Source organism: Bradysia coprophila, chromosome II (assembly GCF_014529535.1).
Source record: "Bradysia coprophila strain Holo2 chromosome II, BU_Bcop_v1, whole genome shotgun sequence".
Lineage (NCBI taxonomy): Eukaryota > Metazoa > Arthropoda > Insecta > Diptera > Sciaridae > Bradysia > Bradysia coprophila.
Window position 1 is genome coordinate 7,462,786 of NC_050735.1, and position 24,087 is coordinate 7,486,872.

Consider the following 24,087-nt stretch of genomic DNA (forward strand, 5'->3'; position numbering starts at 1 on the left):
GTCTGCGGTGAAGAAACGCGGTTCATTCAAGCGCTTATTCACCATCGCTTACAATGAACTCGCAGAGGAATTGGACAAAGGCGTTGCAGACGACATGAGTTTGATAAAGCGTCTGTTCAAACGACTCGAAGATCGTTTTAATCAATTAGACAGGGCAGATGAAATGGTTATGGAGGAAATAATGGCACAAAACGTTTCTCAAGAGGATATGGACGAAGAGATCACTATACGGCAGGACTACAGAGACAAAATGAACGATATAACGTTACTGGTGGAGGAAATGAGCAAAACAGAAGACACAGAAAGTCGTAATAGCAACCCGGGTGGCGACAACACGGGTGGCAACAATTCATGTGGTAACAATTCATGTGGTGGCGACAATTCATGTGGTGGCGACAACAAATCAAGGTATAAACTACCAAAATTGGAATTGGTTAAATTCAATGGAGAAACGAAAAATTGGCTACAATTTTGGAGTCAGTTTAAAGGCATACACGAAGATAAGAATTTATCGAACGAAGAGAAGTTTCAATATTTAATCCAAGCGACGGCAATAGATACTCCAGCTAGAGACGTGGTATCTAGTTTTCCCCCTACATCCGAAAATTATCCAAAAGCAATCGAATACCTGAAGTCACGTTTTGGTAAGGACAAAATATTGATTGAACTGTATATGAGAGAACTATTAAGGTTAGTAACGGATCAGAGCAGTGAAAATGAATCACTATCAAAACTATATGATACATTGGCAACGAAGCTGCGAGCACTAGAATCTCTAGGTGTCACTAGTGACAAGTATGCCACAATGTTGTATCCGTTAGTAGAGTCTACTTTATCCAAAGAGATTCTTCAAGTTTGGGAAAGATTGAGAAGTCAATTCATCGATACCGAAGAAGGAGAAGAACTGAATCTACTAATGAAATTTCTACAAACAGAAGTAGAAAGCGAAATTCGATTAAAAGTGGCAAAAAGGAGATCAGACACAAATCCAGAATATCAGATGGTTCGACATAATAAGTACCAGAGATATGAACAAGCAACTGCAATCGATCTTTTCAACAATAGTGGACCTTCTACAAGCAATTGTGTTTTTTGTGAGAAAGCACATAAAAGCCAAAACTGTATTTCAGCGCGAAAAATGTCCTTAAAAACAAAGAATGAGAAAATATTTACTGCAAAATGTTGCTATAAGTGTTTGCAACCAAATCACCGCAAGGCTAATTGTAAGGTATCGGTCAAATGCGGAATTTGCGAAAAAGCGTCCCACTGTACAGTAATGTGTGCACAAAATAACCATCGAGAAATAAGTCTAAATGCAGTCGCTATCAATCATTGGGGTAATACATTTCTACAGACATTATTAATCACGGTCGAAGGTATAAACAGACAGCATACACTGAGAGCAATAATCGATACAGGATCTCACCAGTCATACATATCTAGAAAAGTGTCAAAATTGTTGGGTCTCCGTGAAATAGATACGTTCGAAACATCTCACAGTCTCTTCGGTGGATTTGTAACTCGACAAGTAAAACATTCCGTGTATCAAACAGCAATTTCAAACCAAATTACTGGCTATGAACAACGAGTATTTCTGTTAGATCAAGAAACAATCTGTGGTTCGATTCCGCCGATTGCTAATGGACCATGGATTCAGGAACTGACTGAAAATAATATCAACTTATCAGACCTTAACAGTAATCGCGACGAAATAGACATTTTACTTGGTGCAGATATAGCGAGTACGTTGTTCACTGGAAAAATCTATCGGACGAATAATGGGCCTGTGGCATTTGAAACAGAACTAGGTTGGACTTTGATGGGTACACCAATTAATGCTGGAAGAACTTCAAACAGGACAACAATTTTACAATCATTACACATTGCTAATGCCCAGATACAGGATCTTTGGAGGCTGGACTTAATTGGTATACACGATTCAACAGATAGTCTGAGTCGAGATCAGCGGAACGAATCTACAATAAAACATTTCCACAAACATGTAAAACGATCTACGGACGGACGATATGAAGTTGCACTACCTTGGAAGGAAGACCATCAACCGGTAGCTATGAACTATGAAATATCACATCGACGATTACAATCAGCAATAAAAAGACTGGAAAAAGAAGATAAGATTCAAGAGTATGAGAAAATATTCAATCAATGGTTAAGTTTGGGAATAATTGAAGAAGTTGAAGAAGCAGACAATACTAAAGAACCATCAAGCTACCTTCCTCATCATCCGGTCTTTAACCCGAAGAGTCTGACAACACCGATTCGCCCAGTCTTTGATGCATCGGCCAAATCAAATGGTCGACCATCTTTAAATGATTGTTTGGAAACAGGTCCAAATCTATTAGAATTGGTAGTAGTTCTATTACTCCAATTTAGAATGAAACGATATGGAATCATCGCAGATATCGAAAAGGCTTTCCTACAGATTGGCATCAGAAAGGAGGACAGAGACTTCCTACGTTTTTTATGGCTAAAAAATAACAAACTCGCAATATACAGACACTGTAGGGTAGTTTTCGGCATTTCATCCAGTCCATTTCTGTTAGCAGCAATCCTGAACATGCATCTCGATAACATCAAAAACGAATTTCAGGACACAGCTCAGTTATTGAAAAAATCGACATATGTCGACAACTGTGTAGCATCAGTAAATACAAAAACGGAAGTACAACAATTCATTAATGAATCCACCATAATTTGTAAACAAGCACAATTTAACCTTAGAGGCTGGGTATGGAACAGAGGTGGAACGATCACTGGGGATGTACCCGGAGTCGGCTCACCGGAGTGCGGATTGGGTGCAGGCAGTGACGTTCTTCAAGAAACCTCAAATGTTTCTGTACTTGGCTTACTATGGAACGTTGGAGAAGATTCATTATCATTGGACCTTCGTAAGGCATTGGACTGTCGTGAGGAAAAAATTACAAAACGAAGGATTTTATCAGCAACGCATCAAATTTATGATCCTCTTGGATTTACATCACCAGTCACAATGATTCCTAAGAAAATGATCCAAGAACTAGTAAAAAAGAAAACAAAATGGGATGAAATTGTTCCAGAAGAAGTGGCCAGAAAATTCAAAACATGGGAAAGTAGTCTGGAAGTATTAAAAGGAGTCAAAGTACCTCGCTGGGTATTAAGTCCAGATAGTCACAACATATCAATTCACATCTTCACAGATGCTAGCATAAGTGGATATGCGGCAGTTGCGTTCATGAGATCAGAAACAGACGGTTCAGTAGCAGTACAATTGTTGATGGCAAAAGCTAGAGTTTCAACTATCAAGCCAATAACAATTCCGAAGTTAGAACTGATAGCGTGTGAGTGTGGGGCAAAACTTGCAGAAAATCTATCGAAAGCTATTGATCTTTCTAACATGAAATGGTATTTATGGTCAGATTCGAGCGATGCGTTGAGCTGGATAAAACGAAAAGAAAATTGGCAAATATTCGTTCATAATCGAGTTAAGAAAATAAAAGAATTAACTAACGTTGACGATTGGAGACATATTCCAGGTAATTCGAATCCAGCAGACTTGCCATCTAGAGGCTGTACTCCAAAGCAATTACTGAACAGTGAATGGTGGCAAGGACCCACATGGTTAAAAAATCCGGAACACTGTTGGCCACAATCAGAAATAAATTGCAATGAAAATATTGTCATGGCTGAAAAGAAGAATGTCATGGTGACGAATCTAGTTCACGAATCGATAACTCCGAGATATTTCCACCATTTCAGTAATTTGAGGAAAGTTATAAGAATGATCGCATGGATGAGGCGGTGGAAAACATACAAAAGAAATGAGTCAGTTCATCCGAAAGAGTTAACGCTAGCAGAAGAGGAAAATGCAGAACAATGTCTGTGGAAAATGGTTCAAAGTGAAGTATTCACGTCATCAGATAAAGTTATAACACAAATGCAAGCCGTTAAAGATGAACATGGGTTATGGCGGATAAAAACAAAATTGTTAATGAGACAAGACACCGAATATTTCAGATTACCCATTTTACTACCGAAAGAACACATCGCAGTTGAACGTTTAATTCAACGAGAACATGTACGAATGATTCACGCTGGTACACAAGTATTAAGGAGCTCGTTACGAGAAAAATATTGGATTTTGCAAGCCAGAATAGCTATTCGACGTGCAGTATATTCATGTAAACAGTGCAAAAGATTCAAAGTCAAGAATAGTGAGACACAAACGCCACCTTTACCAGCAAATCGGGTACGAGATGCTTCAACGTTCGAAGTAGTTGGAATCGACCTGGGTGGTCCATTGTATCTTCAAGATGGAAGTAAAGCATGGTTTGTGATTTTCACATGTGCAGTTACACGGGCAGTTCATTTAGAGTTAATTACATCACTGTCGTCACACGCATTCATCCAAGCATTAAGAAGATTCATTGCAAGACGTCAAAGACCGGCCGTTATATATTCAGACAATGGCACGAATTTTGTGGGAACGGAAAATCTACTGAAAGAACTTAACTGGAAAGAAATTTTACAATCATCAGAAGCTCAACGGATCAAATGGATATTCAATCCACCAAGTGCTCCATGGTGGGGAGGATGGTGGGAGCGTATTGTAGGAATGATAAAAGAACTATTAAGAAGAGTTTTGGGCAGATCATACCTGACGTACGAAGAAATGGCAACAGTACTATGTGATTGCGAATCAACCATCAACTCAAGACCACTAACTTACTTAAGTGAAGATGCAGAAGAGTTAATACCTTTAACTCCAATGATGTTTTTGAATGAAGCCAGAAGTTGTGAAGTTCCCGATTTGGACATGATTGAAGGCACCAGTCTGGTAGAACGATACAAGTATGTACAGTCATTACGTCAACAATTGAGAGAAAGATTTCGTAAAGAATATTTGAGTGCACTGGTACATCGGAATGGAAAAACGGGCAAAGAAATTTTATGGCGAATTGGTGACGTAGTAATGGTTGAAACAGAGAATAAAAAGCGAGTAGATTGGCCATTAGCAGTTATTACCGAAGTTTATCCAGGCATCGATGGGATAATTCGAAGTGTACAATTGAAAGTCGTCAAAGGAAAAAATGTCACAATTACAACTCGTCCAACCAAACGTATCTATTTGATGGAAGCCTCAAATCAAGACATGAAAAAGGTCATACAAGAAGAGCTGGTTCCAGAAGAAGTAATACATGCAGATCATGATGAACAAAACAATGAAGTTGAGGCAGAACCAAGGGTAACCAGAAGTGGACGTCGAGTAAAAGTACCAGAACGATTACAATATTTGTTGAATTAAAAAATAATTGTTAATTCAAGGTGGGAGTATGTTGTAGAAATCACTCCTGAAAATCCGAAATCACTTGTAAATCAAATATATTAAGATTGTATCAAGACGGCCAATTGATTAAAATATAATCTAGAATCCTTTGAAACGGCCTATAAATACAGAACGATATTGTAAGTGATTCGCATTCAATAAACAAACGTTAAACGGGACACAAGTCCCTAATTCATTAGTTTATTATTATTCATCACAGAAGCAATGTTTATCTATCTAAGAGTCTGAGTCTTGCCTTGATTTCGTATCCGAGTTTGATTCAATGAACAATAAACTAATAATCCGAGACTGGTGTCATTGATCGCAGAGAATGAAGTAAAATGGGAAACTCCGTTCTGATTGGCTGTTATGGCATTTTATGAACTGACAAACATTGCACAAACACATACACACATAAAACATTAAGCTTTCATTCCGTGTCAAATTGAATTATAAAACGCTCATGACCACGTATTGCGAGCGACCGTAAATTATTGGAGCACATCAATCAACCATGATTTTGGGTCCGGAATTTTTTTTAATTTATTCAAAATACACAGACAAAAAATGAACAAAAAAAAAGAATCTCCAATTTAGATCATTAAATTAGTAGAACGTATAACCGAAAAACCAGTGTATAAACAAGCAACCTCGCACTTGATGTTTTATTGGGCTTTTCCCATCGTGTCTGTCTACTTTTACAAATTATTATTTATGGTCATTTGTTTTGCTGTGCTATTTTTTATTATTTATTTCTACGTTGTGTTGGAATGGCTCTTTATACTCACACGTGGATATATACGTTCGGTATCCTGTGTATGCATATAAATACAATGGTTTGAAATATCCCGATTTTTTTATTTCTATTTTCGCATTATAATAAATGAATGACCTATAAAACAAATTACTTGTAAAACAAACACAAAAAAAAGAATGATGGAGCGAAGGGAAAAAAAATTAAATTCGTTCTGTAAAATATATGGAACAGATAGAAAGCGGCACGGCACGGTTGCGTTATAGTGTTATAATCAAGATTTTACATCGGAAAATACTTAGCACGAGAACTTAACCATTTCCAAATCAAACGATATACAATTTTTGATAGACGGAGAGTCCCCGCTGACTATTTTTTTTTATTTTCCCAAATTTTTCGTGGAAAACTTATGAAAGGTGGAGCAAATCTGGGAAAGTATTTTTACAAAAATGGTCCCAGTCATTCATTGTGTTATTAAATAGCAAATGACTTAAAAGTTTGATTGAAGGAACTGGCGTCATCGCTTCCTCTTCTGAGGTTTTTGTTGGGATCTCGAATTGGGTAATGCAGCAATTTGTAATCGGTTTAACACCTCGGCTTAAAAGTCTTGGGTCGATCCATGTGGAAGCCAAATCGTTACATTACCCAATAAGACATCCCACCAAAAACCTCAAAAGAGAAATAAGTGACGCCAGTTCTTTCAATTAAATTTGTAAGACATACACAATCAGTTGAGGTGACGCCCTGAACGCACAGAATTTACCAAAAAAGTAAATTTAGCAAAAATTGCGTCACAAGTGGCAGATGTTGAGATTAGGATTAATGTGCTATAAAATAAAGGCATTTTTAAAGAAGAATCATCTGTGTGAGGCCACGGTTTGAAACCAATGCCAAATTTTTACACTAACTAATACAATAAACATTTGAGCAACGACTTATACTTTTGAACGCTTGACGGTGCGCCTTTACTAAATAAAAACATGGAAGTTAAGGACAACATAAAACTTTTGTTTAGATTATCTTGACGAGTGGTAAGTAAGTTAGCCACTCTGAAAAAGATCAATCTGAACCGCTGTGATCTTTTGGAGCAAGGGATGCCATTGCATCCCATGGCAGGTAAATCGGACCTAGAGATCCAGTTTTTAGAAAGATTAGTAAAGATTCTTCGTATAAAAATAGTCAAAACCACCTGGTTGTTGTAGCTTTCGAAAGTCAAAAAGTCATCATTTTCAAAAGGTCACAAAACGAATTTTAAATATTGATATTTAAAAATGTTCGTCGGCAGGTCTGGCGTGCCTGACAACCTTTCAAGTCTAAGATTTGATTTTTCAGTTTCATTCCTTATTTCGATCCAAGCTCCAATACCTTCATTTTAACACCCAATTTACTACAATGTTTGACGGCAGAGGACTGTGACTGTTCTCTTAGAGCTCCAGAATAATAACAGTAGTACAAGGGACTGATATGGATGCGAGCTCTCGGTCTAGCATGCGATGGAGAGGAAAAATATCATCACATCGCAATATGTTTTCTAAAAAAAAAATCAACACTCAATGCAGAGCTATTGATGTCTATGGTGCATTGACATAAAAATCTAACAACATTTTTGATCGGGCCTGATATTTGATACCAATTGCACTGGTACATACACTACAATTTCTATAGTTCGTTTCGAAAACATTTTTGAACGAACGATGAAACGTTTTCTTTTCTTTTTTTGCCCGAGTTTCCGATGCTAACATATTTCGCTCCCGTTTCGTTCTATTCGTTACAACATTATTTTTGAAGACATTTCCAACGAAATGTGTTAACTTAAATGTTAACTTTCAAAGTAGATAAAGAAAGAAAAAAAAACCGACGAAGAAGTGCTGATATGTAACGGAATTTCGTTTAAGGAGCTGAAATGCTTTCATGAATGGGTATTATGCAAATGCGATAACGAATGTTATATCGGTTGAATGTACATGAAAGTACATGCAATAGAAACACACTTTTATTCCGGTAATTTTCGTCAAAGGTTAAGAACACATAGTTGCTTGTGGCAAAATGCATCTTCTTTTGAAAATTTGCAAATACGGTTATCTTCGAAGCAACTTTGAAAACAGATACTCACAGTGTGACTCGACACTAAAGTCACACTTTTAAGCTTTTGATTCAGCTGGTCGTTTCTCTCTACAACACATACAATTGAATAAGAAGAAGCGCCTACAAAGAGAGCCTGTCCAGAGCCAAATGTAACCCTAAACGTTGATTTTCACTGTTACCTACCCCACTATCACTATCAATATTCATGGAAATTGAGCAACATTTCACAGCATATATATCAATGATTTGTTGTTCTAAAGCGCCACGGGTGTTCCGCATATATAAACGCAAATGACCAGACCCCAAATTGCCCAATCCTTTCACGTACGACATTTCACTCCTATGACTGGCTAAATAATTAATTTCCAACGTGCAAGTGCAACCGGCCACAGTTTTGAATTGAGATTTTCCCTAATCGCTGAGATGAATAATTTAAAACAGAGAACAACACAAACTTAACCATTTCGCCTCGAATCCTATACCAATACGATGTGTTGAATCGTGTGTTCTGAGTGTGTGAGTTAATTGTTAAATCGATGTGAAATCCATTATTTGTTTTCAATTTAGTGATCCAATTACATCAAACATGCTATTAAGTTGTTTCGCGGATGATTAAACACGCTCGGTAGTATAGTAATTGCTCCAATTCAATTTATATAAATCGTTAGTGCCACACTAAAGCTGGACTAACACTAAACTAATCGACATGCACGAAATATAGACAGATAGAAAAGACAACACATACCACAAATTACCTGCTTTTTTGGTGTACCCTTGTATTTTTCAATTCACGTTCGTTTCGCGATGGGCAACCTCTTCCCATAAGCGGTTCCTGCACGGAACTGCTTAAACTACGTTCCGGTGATGATCGCCGTGGCTCAAAATCGTCCAAAATGTCCGGTTCCAATGGAAAGATTTTCGATGTGGCACTTTCAAACAGACTTACCAACGATGATCTTCTCAATGATGTTAAGCTACCACGATGCACGTGCTCTCTACTCATTTATAAACCGTTTTAATTGAAGTTTCATGGAAAAACACATTAACATAAAAATGAAGAAAAAAAAAACGATTTTCGCGCGATAACAAAACTGGCGCTAATGTTCGCAATAATTTTGAGGATTTTGTTAAATTATTGGACAATTTGATTTATCTGCGCACAGTATTCGTTTGAGGTCACTAAACTTGTGTCCTGTTTCGGTTCAACCATTGTGGTGACGTCATTGTCTGCACTATTTCACACGATTTCAACGATTTATTTCAATTACAATTTCTATTCACTTCCTAATTTTTGAGTAAGAATTGTTTTTTTTTCCTTTTGCTTTTTTTTAAACTTTTCTTTTACTGCAATTAATTTCTTGACAACACCAAGTAAGGATATTTAATGTTTCCCATCTCCGTCGTTCTATTTAGTCGCATTTTATTTGTCGGTAAATTATTGCAGTCTGCTGGTGCAATAAATTTTTCGATAATGTGAACATGGTGTTTGGTATCAGTTGGTGTGGTATTTTATGCACGACATTAAACATTTCAGATTTTTTTCTTTCTTTCTTTTTTTTTGTGTCCTGCTTTGGCTTTTCTTTCTTTTCTATTCCGAGTCCGTTTTTACCTGAAATAGAAAAAGAGAAACGAAATTAATTAGATTATTGGTTGAATTGAATTAAGTGTGAGTGTAAACGGTGTAAAGTTTTGTTCATCTATAAGTAGAAAGGGTTGTAATATATATAACAAATGTCGGAATATATCTATCACGACTATTAGTTTTCGAAACGATTTTCAATGTATAATCCAAGGCCGAATTTAATGTAATTTTCACTTCCATTCCGATTGTCAATCTTTATTACTGCGATAATGTGGTTCATGGCAGAATTTTAAGGTAGCACACGAAAACTTTTCTCTTTTCGAAAATGTGTTCAAATGTGTCGACAACTGTAGTTGCATACATTTTCTCAATTTAAGTTTTATTGTTCTTGATTTTCCGTTCTTTACATTTGTAAAGATCGACTTTTCTAAAGTTTTCCCTAGTCAAATTTAAGTTACTAGAAGTACAAAAGCTATTGTGTCGTCAAGTAACATTCGAAGCGCACTAAAACGCAGGCAAATAGTGGGTTTCTTCACGCTGCAGCAATGCATGACATAAACTTTGTAATTTAGTGAGTGGGACGATCGATGGGGAAACTACAAGAAAATAGTTATTTCTTAATCAAGGTAAGAAAAGTTGGAAATTTCACGTCGAGGGCGTTGTTGTTCACCCAAGAAAATGAATTTTCTTACTTTTTAACGACACAGCGTTTTCCCCAACAAAGGTTTCTAAAGTTTCAGTTGAGGTGAGAAAATGCCTCGCCTACGTTGTAAAAAGCATGTTTCACAATCACAAAAATGGTAAATTTTGGAGGATTCTGGGAAATTTCTGAAAGTTTTGGTAAAATTCGGTACATTTTAAGAGCCATCACCCCTTGGCAATTTTCTAGCCTACATTTGTGCGCAAAAATATTCGTTTTTTGATGATTTCTCTGAACCAAAATCTTTTTTTGAGAAAGTAAAACCATTAAAGCATGCAAAAGTGGGTTACTTTTAAGGTAAAAATTGGCTTGTGGTCGATAACTTAACCCACTTGGAAAAACCTTTGCAAAATACATAAATTTACACATTTGCAAAGGTTTCTCTAAGTGCAATAAGTTATCGACCACAAACCGATTTTTCCCTTAAAAGTCACACATTTTTGCATGCTTTAATGGTTTTACTTTCTCAAAAAAAGATTTTGGTTCAGAGAAATCATCAAAAAACGAATATTTTTGCGCACAAATGTAGGCTAGAAAATTGCCAAGGGGTGAGCGCTCTTAACAATCAAAATTCGGAAAGTTTTGGTAAAGTTTGTATAAAATTTGCAAATAAATTTACCAAACTTGATCAACAATCGACAATTTTTTGTTAGGTTAAACATGGCCTATTGAGACCGCAATTATTTCCCTTGGACATTATCGCAAAAAATGTCAGTAACTTCGGCCAAAAAATTAACTGTAATAAAATTGTACTAAAATTTTGTATGAAAATTACGGACCTGGGTAGTCTCCGCATATAAAATTGAAATATTAACCAAGATTGTATAATATGAGGAGGCTATCGGAAACTCAAACTGTATTTCATTACAAAATTTCAACGCTACAACTTAGTACTAAATATAATTTCAAGTAAAGTTCAGTACCATGTTCAGTACATTTTCTCCGATGACAGATTTCGGTGTAACCTCCTCATATATAGCCTCGATATTAACCTTCCATTTTATCTACTTTGCCGACGATTTCGTTTATTCCAAAGTTGTATATGAGGAGGTTTTATAACAATTAGTTCGGACGAAATAACCGTGGAGACAAAAATTCCTACAAATATAGAGATATAAATATTTGAGAAAACTGTCGACCTATTCTTCTAACAGTTCTGGTGCGGAAATATCTGTGTATAAATTAACAAACAGCAAAAAGAAAAGTCAATACAACTCACACCTGTACAAATTTCAATTTATTTATTGAACAATGATGTGATGTAATATTCTATTTTTAATCGAATTAAAAAAAAATTGATAGAGAACTGCTAGCTAATTAATGTTGAATATTTGCAGTTCTAATAACTGGTTTGTTATATTAACTATGACGTAGAACGATTTTCTTTCGTTGCTTCTGCAATTTTACTTCCAACGTTTCTTATGAAATCCAAACCAATCTTTCCTATTAAGGCCTTAATCCAGATGACGAATTTTCTTCTTTTCCGATTGTTTCGCCGCAAAGTCAATTTGCATTGACATGAAATGTAAATACGATGGAGCCAAAGCGTTAAAACCATTTCCAATTGACTTGTAATTTTTAAAAGTTTATTTATCTGTTATTGCCAACAACTACAGCCAAAAATGATTATTTCTAGCTCTGTTTTTCTGATATTTAGCAAAATGTGAAGTAAAACCGAAGAAGTGCAAGATTGGTTGCAAAACATCAAAAGAGATTTTTTAAACGAGCGATGAAACAGATTGGATCATTATGTGTCCCTTTTAGTTAGTAGTTAAAGAAAAATCTGTTCATGGGTGGAATTACGGCTGCAGTTTTCTATATAGAAAAGTCTCTTTTCTACGTAGAAAAGATTCTTTTCTATATAGAAAAAATATTTTTTTCAACTTAAAACGTTTGATTTTTAGAGTCAATAGTATGCGTAATACAAACTGACGATGAATTCAATCAAAACAATTATGCCTACTATGAATACGCATACTATTGCCTCTAAAAATCAAACGTTTGAAAAAAATATTTTTTCTATATAGAAAAGAATCTTTTCTACGTAGAAAAGAGTCTTTTCTACATAGAAAACTGCAGCCGTAATTCCACCCCATGTCACTGACAAGAGCCTACAATTTCTTTGCCGAGAAGAAAGTCGTCAGGAAAATAATATTCTTTTCAGACAAAAATACAATAGACAGTTAAACAAGGAAAAAGTTACAATTTTATTGTTTTATGCCTCAATTGCATCACAGAACACTAATTTCCTATCCTTAATATCTCTTTACGAGTGAGCTTTTTGCATTACTTTTCCCATTTTCGAAAAAGCCGTATCGTTTCGTTATTCTTTTTTCATTTTCTGTGTGTACCGTACAACTCAGTATTTTGTCAGACGCTTTAATTTACGTTCTGTTCATCGAAGCCAGTTAAAGTTGAGACAACAACGGTTTGAAATGATTCATTTCACTGTGCACAAAAAACTTAGTTCGGTATAAAATGCACGCTGTTAAGCCCCGGATATGGTTTTTAAACTTACTTTTATGCTGATCACTTTTGATTTGAATTGTAAAAATGGAAAACTTTCCGAGAAACTTGATGCAGTAAAATTGTAGCATTTTGCTTTTTGATGCAAGTGACACTTTTCATTCTGTTTTGTCGTCATAATTTAGAGTTTCTGATTTGTAATTTATCGTATAAACAGTTTGGTTGTAAGGATGTTTGATAGACGTGTATTATTTGTTCCGTTAGTGTGATGACCGTTTTGGTAAATCAAGTTTAACGAATCGTTTTTGTCAAGTTTTACTCAACTTTAAATATAATTGGATGGATAGACAGAGTGAGAGAGAGAGAGATAGAGAGTTTCTCAAATTGCTTGCGTAAATAAACTGCAAAACACATCTTTCACAGTAACTGCTACAAATGCTAATCAACGCCATCGTAAGCCATTAACGCCGACATTAAAAACAGCTCTTGGGCGAAAACCGCACGGTCAGCAATAGTTTATAATTTGCTCAGGGATTCCGTTTCGCTAATAAATTCCACAAAATCCATAACATAGACACATTCATCACGTCAATGCGAAAGTAGTTTATACATAAAGTTACCAGCAATAGCTCCAATGGACTATAGTTGTTCGGAAAACACCATACGGGGACGATATAAATCGCCTTGAAACATATCACAATATTTTGTTTGGGTTTGCACTAAAATAATCTTATCATCACTTAACATCAATAACAAAACAATTACCCGTTTGAATGAATATGTCGATAAATCATTTTCCATTTCTTCTCATTGTGCTGTATTATCCCACAAAATACACACACTCAATGTTTTAGCGTTTCGACCATTTTCCCTTCGGCACATTCACATTTTCCTTTCGAAAGCGTCGTCAGAAGCGAAATATTGTCTCTGAATTTCGGGGTATGAAATAGCTGATATCACCAGAGTGTATAAAACAGGGATGATATTTCGTTATACAGAAGTGAGATTACCATCAACTTTTCAGATATATTTGGATATATTCGAGTACAAACTCTGCATATATACCCTTATACGTACACGAGTCTATTCCGTCAACATATGCGACTATTTGACGCTTACAGATAAATTTTATAGATTTTCAGTTTTCCAGCAACTAAGTGCCATCCTTTACACAAATAAATGAAACAACAAGTAACGCAAACTATATAATTTACATATATCACATTTTGCTCTATTGTTATAAAAATAGAAACCACTTTACCCCCCGAAACATATCACGAAGAACAACAACAACAAAAAAACGCCAAAAAAGCTGATTACATCCGATATCCTTTTTTTGTAGCTTGTCTAAATCAAAACCCCCGAAAACAAGAGAGTTTTCTACATATTTTTTTTCGGTTACATCTTCTTGCTCTTCCTCTATAGATATGTGTCTGAGTATATCTGAAATTGTTTAAGTTTTATGGTTTTATATGCAGTATATAAAACCATCAACAGCGACACAACCTAACTATGCCATTTCCCTTTAAAATGAAGCCAAATATGACATTTTTTTATTGGTGCTAAAACACAGCATTCAATTTGAGAGACCGAGAGTGAGCAACTAGAATATCTTGACATAAAGAAATAAAATAAAATAAATAAGCTTAAGCTTCGATCGGTTGGAGTGTGTGTGGAAAATTACTCATCCAACCGTGTTGTCATGTATCGCATCCATCTGGAGGAAGTGTTGAAAAGACACGAAAATATAAAATTATTTGACACGAATTTACTTGTGAAACGTATTACACACACTCTACCATAATACTATATAGTTCGGCAACTGTTATGGTGTTTATTGAGCGCGGCACCACATCACTGCAGTATAAGTTATCGGGCAAAAATCACTTAGGAGAAGAAATGGTGACGCAAGTCCTTTACTTAAGCTGTCGACGCACTTACGCCGTTTACGAACGAACAATAGGCACTGCTCCCATTACTATTTTTTTTTAAATAAACGGAGATCTAAACGGCGCAAGTGCGATTACAGCTTTACAAAAGGCGTTATCAGGGTTATCAGAGTTTTGAGCGTCACCCTTTCTGATATCAATGCTTCTGTAAGCAAAGGACTTGCGACACTCTTTCCTCTTCTGAGTTGTTTTTTGTCTGCTACCAACTCTTTTGTAAGTTAGTGTTGATTCAGGGTGTCTGTCTAAAATTGGAACACTTTTCCAACTGCCCAACATTTTTTCGCAAATGTGGCATCGATCCATTCTCAAAACTCTGTTACTGTGACGAAGAAACCAATACTCTAGCTGCCACAGTCCCAATAACAACCTAAAACCATAAAATTGAAACACTTTTCCAACTACAGGACATTTTTTGCGAATACACACTGTTCTACTTCTTTGAGTCACTTAATGTCAAACCAAAACTTCAACTTCACAATACATCGAGGTACCAATGAAAGTAGATAAGTAGGTATGGCCAGTGTAAATTTCCACTAGAAATGAGTTCGTTTGAGGTGGCGCCATGCAAATGTGCTCCGGCTAGAACAAATTTGAACGTTTGGCCATACCTATCTATTTACTTTCATTGCGAGGTACACTTACTTACACACACATGCATGCAATGCACTCATTTTACATGCAAAGACGAAATCAATTAGACCCATTTTTTTACGCCAAAATATCTTCCCATCCCCCCCGAGTTCCTTCTAAAATTTCATCAAAATCACTTGGGCCAATCTCAATATGGAAATTGACCGCACAGAAACAAGCAATTTTTGAAATGCCATATCTCGGCCAAATTTTTGCGATAAATTACGAATAATATACGTAGAGTCATTGGAGGCAAGGGGAAAAGTCAAAAAATTGTTGGAGATGTTCCTTAGTCGCTATTTTTTTTTTTTTAGTATGGACTTGCGTCACGGGGGGTTACTAAGTTGGCACCGTGACACGGTCTGCTGTGTATAAGTATATTACGTGTATTATTACGAACTCAAATGTTAAAGTCTTTAGAGTGTAAAATACACGTGTTCGGAGATATTTTCCAATTGTTACAATAGTTTCATTCGACTTTTATACACACCAATGAATGTGTCGAGAGTGTCGATGTTCGAATGTTTGAGAAGAACAGTCAAGTATATTTTTTTACATCTGTGTGTGGCAGTTTTCCTCGATGAAAAATAAAAGAGTTGTAGGTCAATGTTATATCGTCATTTTCTTAAAGAAAGGCGGAAAGAAAAAAATGTTTTTTTTTTGCTTATGCTCCGTATAATTTCGTCTTTCCAATTTTCTTATTTCCATACGATATCTTCAGTGGCTTATATAGAATGAGGGTCATATCATGTTTGTTTGGTGACATTACGAGAAAATATCAATAAATTTGTATATTATGCACAATTAAGTGGATGAATAAAGTAATTTTATTGTACAAACAGCTCAAGGACATGAACAAATCATGCCATTTTGCTGTATTTATCGCATATTTGTGTGTATTGTAAATCTGTTGTAAATCCAATGTAATTTAATGAAATGGAATCGAGGAATTATATGTTCGGAATGGGCATGCTTGTTGGTGCGATTACACAAGGCTTTTGGCTTTTGTGATATGTAGCGATTTATGTTTTCAAATCGCAATGACAGTCTGGAAGTAGAGTTTTGTAAATTAAATTGTCGCTAATTGTGGTAAGCTGAATTGTCTCAATGTCATAGCTGAAAGTCACCATTGTTTTTACGTCTGAATTAAAATTGATTTTTCTTTTTTGTGAAATGTTAAAAAACGATTTATCATTCAACAGCTTGTGACTAGTTCAAGCCATACAATTGATGGAAGCAAACTTGGTTTCCGGACAACGAAAAACAATTGTAAGTTCATTCATTTCATTTCGTTTAATTCGGAGTTTCTCTTTGTGCATGTGCATGATAGCTTTATACAGTTGAAGTGATAGCACCAAACTTCGTCCGAAACTTCAAATTCCATTCGCAAACGGAATGGTATGGGCGGTGGGAGTTTATTTTTTATTGGGTCACTTTTACGAACTCATTTTCTTTATAGATGAATTCTCGGAAGTATAATGTCCGAAGCTTTAGGTTTGTTTAATTGGTTTTTGTAAATTCAAACGAGTAGTTTTTTTCTTTGTTTGGAACGTCTATTGATAAAACATTTAGGGTTCCCTCCCACCATACCCTTCTCAGAATGAAAAGAAATACAAAAAAAAGCCGAAAGGTTGTTGGAATGGCTTGGGATATAAAAAAAAATGTTTTGTACCAGATATAAATTCTTGGCAACGGATTCAACAAAAGTTTGATGCAGTTTATCAGATGAAATTTATGTACAGCCGCAATTCTTAAATTTTCAATAAAAATTTATAGGCCAGGCTCTTGCACCGACAAAACTATCATCCGAAAATGCTTGCACGTTTTGTCAAACTGAAACTGCAGACTTATCCTGATTCACTCTGTACGTTTCTTTGATTGTCTTCCACAAATCTAAATCCTTTAATTAATGACGAAATATGCAAAAGACTGAATTCATTTTACAGCCAAAAATTTCACTGGTAATCCGAACGAATTTATTATTCAGCAAATTCATAAATTTACTGGTTACATGCCGTACATGACCACAGACAGTCAGTTTCGAAACCATTCTATAAACGAACGGCAACAACTAATTTTATCTCAAAAATTCATAAAATGCATGTCACAAGTAATCTCCTCTTCAATCCAAAACAATTTATCCAGCTCCATGTTTCGTACAGCCAAATCCAACATAATAACAAGCCATAAGAACACCGAAAATATGAACATAAATTTTTTTTTTTCTTCAAGTTTTATAGGTTCCACTGTATCGCTAAAAGTTATCCACTTGTATGTCCCTACACAGAAAAGATATAGGCCGAATTAACGTTATTTTAGACATCGCCAATCCCCCATAATAAAATAATTCAACTTAGAATTTATACACGCTAATAAACAGATAGTTTTTAAGCTTCACATAAACCACTTGAAATATATGATGGCAAACCGCGGGCCAGCTATACACCATTTTATACCTATAAGTAGTATATTACAGTTCGGCGGTTGTAGATATGAAACAAAAATGTATGAAATCTATATGTACTCTGTATATATAGAAAACATGGTACGTGTAACTATAAAATGAACTAGTAAGGTATCATGCAACCGACCGACCGACCGTATGGTAGTTCCCGCTTTAGTTTCTCTTTCCTCTTACCATACATCGTCTAAGTGAATTATTTATGGGTGATGTGTTTTTAGTCGAGGAAAATCTATTGAGAATTTTCTTTTGAAGCTCTCGGCATAACATTACACAAAATATTTTCTGTCTATGTTGTTTCTTTAAAATATATTATTCCAGTTCTTCCTCTATACCCTGCAGCACATATGTACATATTATGCCTTGAATTTCAAATCGTATTTTATTTCACAAAAATGTTCCGAAATCTTTCATACGGTGTTTCTCTCGGTTCAACAAAACGTTACACTGGTGTTACAGCAGTAACACAATATTTATATACCAGTTCCGATTAGGTTGAGATATATAAATTATGTCATAATTCAAACATAACGAGCCGCTTGAGTTGCCCATACGAATGAAAAATGAAAATAGTCAAAATTATTCCCAACGTTTTTTTTTCTACCGGGAAGGCAGGTGAGTTTCGCTCGATTTTTCTTCATTAGATTTTCGGCAAGTTATCAATTTTGTGGTGGTGGCTTGTTTAGCATATTGACAATTTTCTTTTCTATCAAAGAGCTACGGTTAACTAGTTCGCAAAGAGTGCCAAAATCAGAGCCGTTGCATTAATTATAGCATGATCAAACGGAAATTTTATGGCAGAACACTCAAAGAGTTTCAATTGCATTATGAATTTGTGCAGCAAATGCGTGATATTTTAATAATTGCATGAAATCATTACTAACGGTGGACTTAAAATCCATTTCGAGGGAGTGCATTGATGTCATGAATTTGAATTTTGAATTCGAAATGCACCAGCACTGTTCAGGTCTGACAGCGGAATTTAATGCGTTCCGAAGCGGCTATGTCATCTGTTGATGACTGCAATGACAAGAATCAGCGATCCCCTCTGGTATCGTACTATGTGCAGTGTGATTGACCTTATTGTCTATTTTCTCCTTTCTTATTTTGACAACTGAAAACTGTTTGACTGGCTTACACATGGTAGAAAAACAGATAAAAAGTCTAGAAGTTTATATGGCCTTGGAAGTAAAAAAGTCATAAAAATGATTAAAATGACTGCAACTGACACATTTATTTTTATTTTGAAGAAGAGCCTAACTAATTGAGGTTTGAAGAGTATATCACTAAATAAGAAGTTATAGAAGTCAAACGAACGAATCAAGTTAAAAGTTTAAAACCCTACTCGTTTCTGGTCTCGCTCCGCTCTGATCGCAAAACTTCGCTCTTGTAGGAATTTTCTTTTTCTTCCCTCGTTAAACAAATAAATATTTTTGTTGACGTCACCAGCTCCAACGCCAGCTCCAAGCTTATTGCACATCTTTCGCAAAATAGCGACGAGTATATCGCGGTAAGAAGAGAAAATGACTGTCTTAATACTGTTCCTCGTAAGGAAATGTCGTGATATTTTCACAGAATTTTCGGTATTTAGTATTCAACCGGGTGCAGTTGAATTTCTTATAACCCATTGATGTGGTGCATCAACTGTATCGACGCCTAGCTAGCGACATTTTCCAGACGGCTGACAAGGCTGATAGCACGTATTATCCAGTAGAACAGACAAAATTCCAATCTAATTCAAATTATAATTTCAAAAATATTTTCTTTTCATTCGTTCGAACATTCCTTTGAACGAATTTCTATTAGAAATGCGATACATTTACTTCGAAAAATATCGGATACAAAATTGATATCCTGTGTGACGTAACTTCCATGTATGCATTTCAGAAATTTCTTTCTATCGAAAATTGTCTATTTTTGTAATGTCGTATCTACTAAAGATATTGCTGACATTCTATAAAAATATTTTTCCTCCTCATGCATTTCTGAGATAAAGGTAAGAATGCCATCGTTTGACTTCAATTTACTGTAATATGTTACTCTGGCCGATACGATATTACCTCGCAATTTATAGCAATTAACGAAAATTGTTTGCCACATTCTCAATTTGTCTGCATCGTAAGTTGAATTTCTGATCACAGGAAGGACGAGTAAAAATAGATGTATCTACCGTTGTGCATGCTGAAAGTAAATAAGCTTCTCATTGAAATCTAATAATGAATCTCGTTCTAACTATACAACCGTCTGTATATAGTATATACATCCAATATCATCCATACTTGGTAAATGGTCAACAATCGCCGCGAAGTTAAAATCGTCGCACGAATCTAACGCTTTATTATGAAGGACGATCATATAAAGTGTTTCATCCCAACCATTAAATCTATCATCTACAACTCATTCAATCAACGTTTCATCTCACCCACACACAGCAACAACAAAAAAAGAGAAATTATTTATGTTCCTTTCCACATTGTTTTATAATCCATCAAACTACTTGATGAGCTTTTTTGGGATTAATTTGATTGCCTTTTTGTATTCATTAAGTGATCCGCACTCTAACTTCACTACATAAAAATACTGGTGTGGCGGGTATATTATTCATTGCGATGGAGAGAATGAGTATGTTTATTTTCCATTCATTGTAATGTTTTATTTATACGGGGCAAATATATACGTATACGTATATATGCACGCACCACGTGTTTTATGTCGTCTCGGAATTCATCAATTTGTCGTAAAAATTAAATTCTTTTAACTTATCGGATATGTTTACGGGTTCAGTCTCTTTTCATGTTTTAATTTCTCTACGAATTTTAATGGAATCTTTGAACTCACAATCAAATTAAATGGTTTCGGTACGTAGACACACGTTGATTTACGTTTCTGTAGTCATCAATTAAAGTACGGCATACGTTTGTTTAAAGAGTTTTCAGTTAAAATGTAAATCAGTACTAGCATCTTCAACTGAAATTTATTAGACAGAGTGAATGATGTGGGCTTGTTTAATTTTATAATATTCTAACTACAACCAGCCAGTGCAGACGAAGTTGGCACAAGAAATTGTTACGTTACTGACAACCAACCACGACTGGTTTATATTTTCGAATTTTGGGGATAGAATTTCGGTTCAAAAACTGGTTTGCTGAACGCTTGCCTATTGTACCATCACCATTTAAAATAGTCATGGTCAATGGAGGAAGAAGAAAAAAAAAACAAATCCAACTGAAAATTCTTTTAAATGTACGTCATAGCTCCAAACGACTCCACCATTTAAAACATAAAATGAGAATAGCCTCTTCAATAATAAGCCGCATAACACACATATTACTCTAGCCAACAAAACTAAATATTTTCCAGCCATTCACCATTCTCCACCGTACATAAGGGGCACATAGATGGTGGCTATAAAATCAATGCAGCAGCAATATTCTTATATTAAAGTTCCCATTGAATGTTGTTCAACCTTACGAAAAGTGGCCTCTCTTACAGTATGAATGGAACAGCGACCTTGTACCAGATGATTATAAAATTATCTTTTGGCTAAACTATATCCTCTACGTGCGGTATATAAATGGAAGATGGGAAGTTTTGTATATTTATATTATTGAATTGCTCAAAAGCATAAAAGATTTTGGGATGAGTTCCATTCGGCAATTTGGCCGAAAATAGGTTTCAAGTGGACGATGTTCATCATATTAAATTTGATTCGCAATTTTCGACGGAACTAAAGTGGTTATTATGAAACCATTTAAATTCGATCAATACGCAAGAGCATCGTCTGTTTTGTTGTTCAATTATTTTAAAGGTTACTCGGTGTGTGTGTATGTGCTTTATGGATTTGATTGGATAAATATTTTCAGATTTTGATCACAGTCAGAGGCAGTGACATTTCAGCATGAATTTGCTTCCAATGAAAGTATAAACCAGGTACGGTCTGTTCATACAAACCGGAGGACATAGCGATTTCATCTGAACAAACTCACCTCTCATGACTATCACAGTCAGAGGCAGTGACATTTCAGCATGAATTTGCTTCCAATGAAAGTATAAACCAGGTATGGTCTGTTCAAACAAAACGGAGGACATAGCGATTTCATCTGAACAAACTCACCTCTCATGAGAGGTGAGTTTGTTTATATGAAATCGCTATGTCCTCCGCTACATACAAAGTTTGACATTCGACCATACCTTGTGTTGACGTTCATTGTTTGCTTCAGCTGTTTTTCAGCTAATCCACACGAACAATCAAAATTATTTATACGTCTTAATAACCAATACCACGTACGTGGGTGTTGCAACTTCAGGACTCGCACCATTTAAAAATCTTCATATTTTAGGAGCTTTTTAGACTTACATTTTAGGAGATTTTTAGGAGCCTTCGTTTGTTAAATTTCAGCGATGTATTTTTTGAATATTTATAAGACTATTCGCACCAGATCTTATCTTTTTATTATAGTTAAACTGAACTCAATGTTAGATTTTACTTTCCGTGGGTTTCGTTTGTTTCCTTCGTTCCACTTAAATTCCATCACATAGGAATTGTCTCTACGTTTCCTCAATTTCTATACGTACCTCTGAGTGAAACGACTCTCTTTACGCTTTTTTTGTGGACAACATGTGGAACGATGTAGGCCGAACAAAGAAACGAATGCAGGAATATTAAAATCGAATGATGAGTTCTTAATTATTCTTGAAGAGAAGGGAAAGGGGGCTACGCTAACTACCACTTTCTCCTGCTGATGCTGGGATGAATATAATTTTAACAACCTGTTATATTTCTTTGTACAAATACAGCTCGATGTGGATTGTGGAAGCCTCTATTTTTGTGATAAATTCATCTTTGATTTCCTCCTTTCCACCTTTGATTTCGTGCAAAGTTATGTCTTGTAGTATACTCTAAGACTAGATATTTAGGCGTGGTCGATTTTACAGGACCGGAAATGGATATATAAAAAAAATTGTAATCACCCAAAATTAACTGAATCAGTACTGAATCACTACGTTGACAAAAGGAATTTTTCGGTTTTTCGTTTTTCTTTCTGTTTCCGTTTTTCGTTTTCCGTTTTTCTTTCTGTTTTCGTTTATCTTTTTTGGTTTTTCGTTGTTGGTTTTTTCTACTTTTTGGATTAGTGATCGTGCAGTTTCGTTAGTGTCAGTGTCAATGTTTTTAGTTTGTGTGTTTTTGCGGTTTTCTGGTTTTTTATTTTGTGTGAAATTTGAGTGGTTTTTGTGTGAAGGCGAGTGGAGTTTTTGTGTGGCAAGTGAGATAATCCGTGCGTGAGCTGGTGGGGTGAGTGATTTTTAGTTTGTTTTTACGTAGGTTTTTGTTCCGTGTTTGTTTTTTGATTGAAATGAATTTTCTCTTTGTTGAGCTACGTTTTGTTGGTACATTTTCATAGTAGCTTCTCACTAAGTTTCGAAATTTCCATCGAAAGGTGGCAGAACTTTTATTGTAAATTTTCGAATTACTTGTTCAATCAGAAAATTTACTGCTGTCTCGTGTAACGGACCAGTGGAAACGACTGAAGATGGTTAGACCACGCTAACCTCTGACCGCCACTGTATCCGGAGGTCGAAACAGCATTTCGTCTCCACTTTCGCTTCACGCGATCCATGGGAAAGGGAAGAGCAATTATGCTCTGTTTGTTTGTTCTGGTGTATTCGTTTGAACTTGATTTTTTCTGCGTATTAGATAACACCACCCCTGGAATTAGTGTGTTTTCCAGGTAAAATAAAGTTTTGTACTTTCGGAATATTGAAGGTCAGTTCAATTTTGGGCATTTAACTATTCATACTATTCTTTGGAGGTTCTGGGAGGTGTGGGAGGCCTGCAGCTTCAACCGTATAAACAGTTTTGATTGTATGAGTGGATCAGCTGAAGCGAATTCATGCCGAAATTTCACTGCTTCTGACTGTATCCAGAATCTATTTATTTGAAAATATTTTCTTAATCGAAGTTAGTCGACAGGCGCATACATTTTTCAACAGCTTCACTGTCATTTATTTATTCCTTCCAAAAAAAAAACGAGTAATGGATACATTGCACATAGAGAATGGAATGGAGAAAACTATTTTCCCGTTGGTATCGAAATAATCAAACAATATAATGCCATCACATAAATTCTATTTTTAAA

General features: G+C 35.5%; 1 protein-coding gene across 5 annotated transcripts in view; it reads right to left on the reverse strand.

Moving 5' to 3' along the window:
• The window catches only part of LOC119069864 (innexin shaking-B), a 123,744-nt gene that overhangs the window by 56,038 nt on the left and 43,619 nt on the right, over positions 1 to 24,087 (reverse strand). For 3 of the 5 annotated variants that reach the window (XM_037174054.1, XM_037174048.1, XM_037174039.1), the window contains exon 2: positions 8,918 to 9,771. In XM_037174054.1, coding sequence (XP_037029949.1) covers positions 8,918 to 9,165 — 248 coding nt within the window. In that variant the 5' untranslated portion in view covers positions 9,166 to 9,771. Of the gene's footprint in view, positions 1 to 8,907; positions 9,772 to 24,087 lie in introns of those variants that run through there. The other 2 variants (XM_037174060.1, XM_037174068.1) reach the window with 2 other exon arrangements.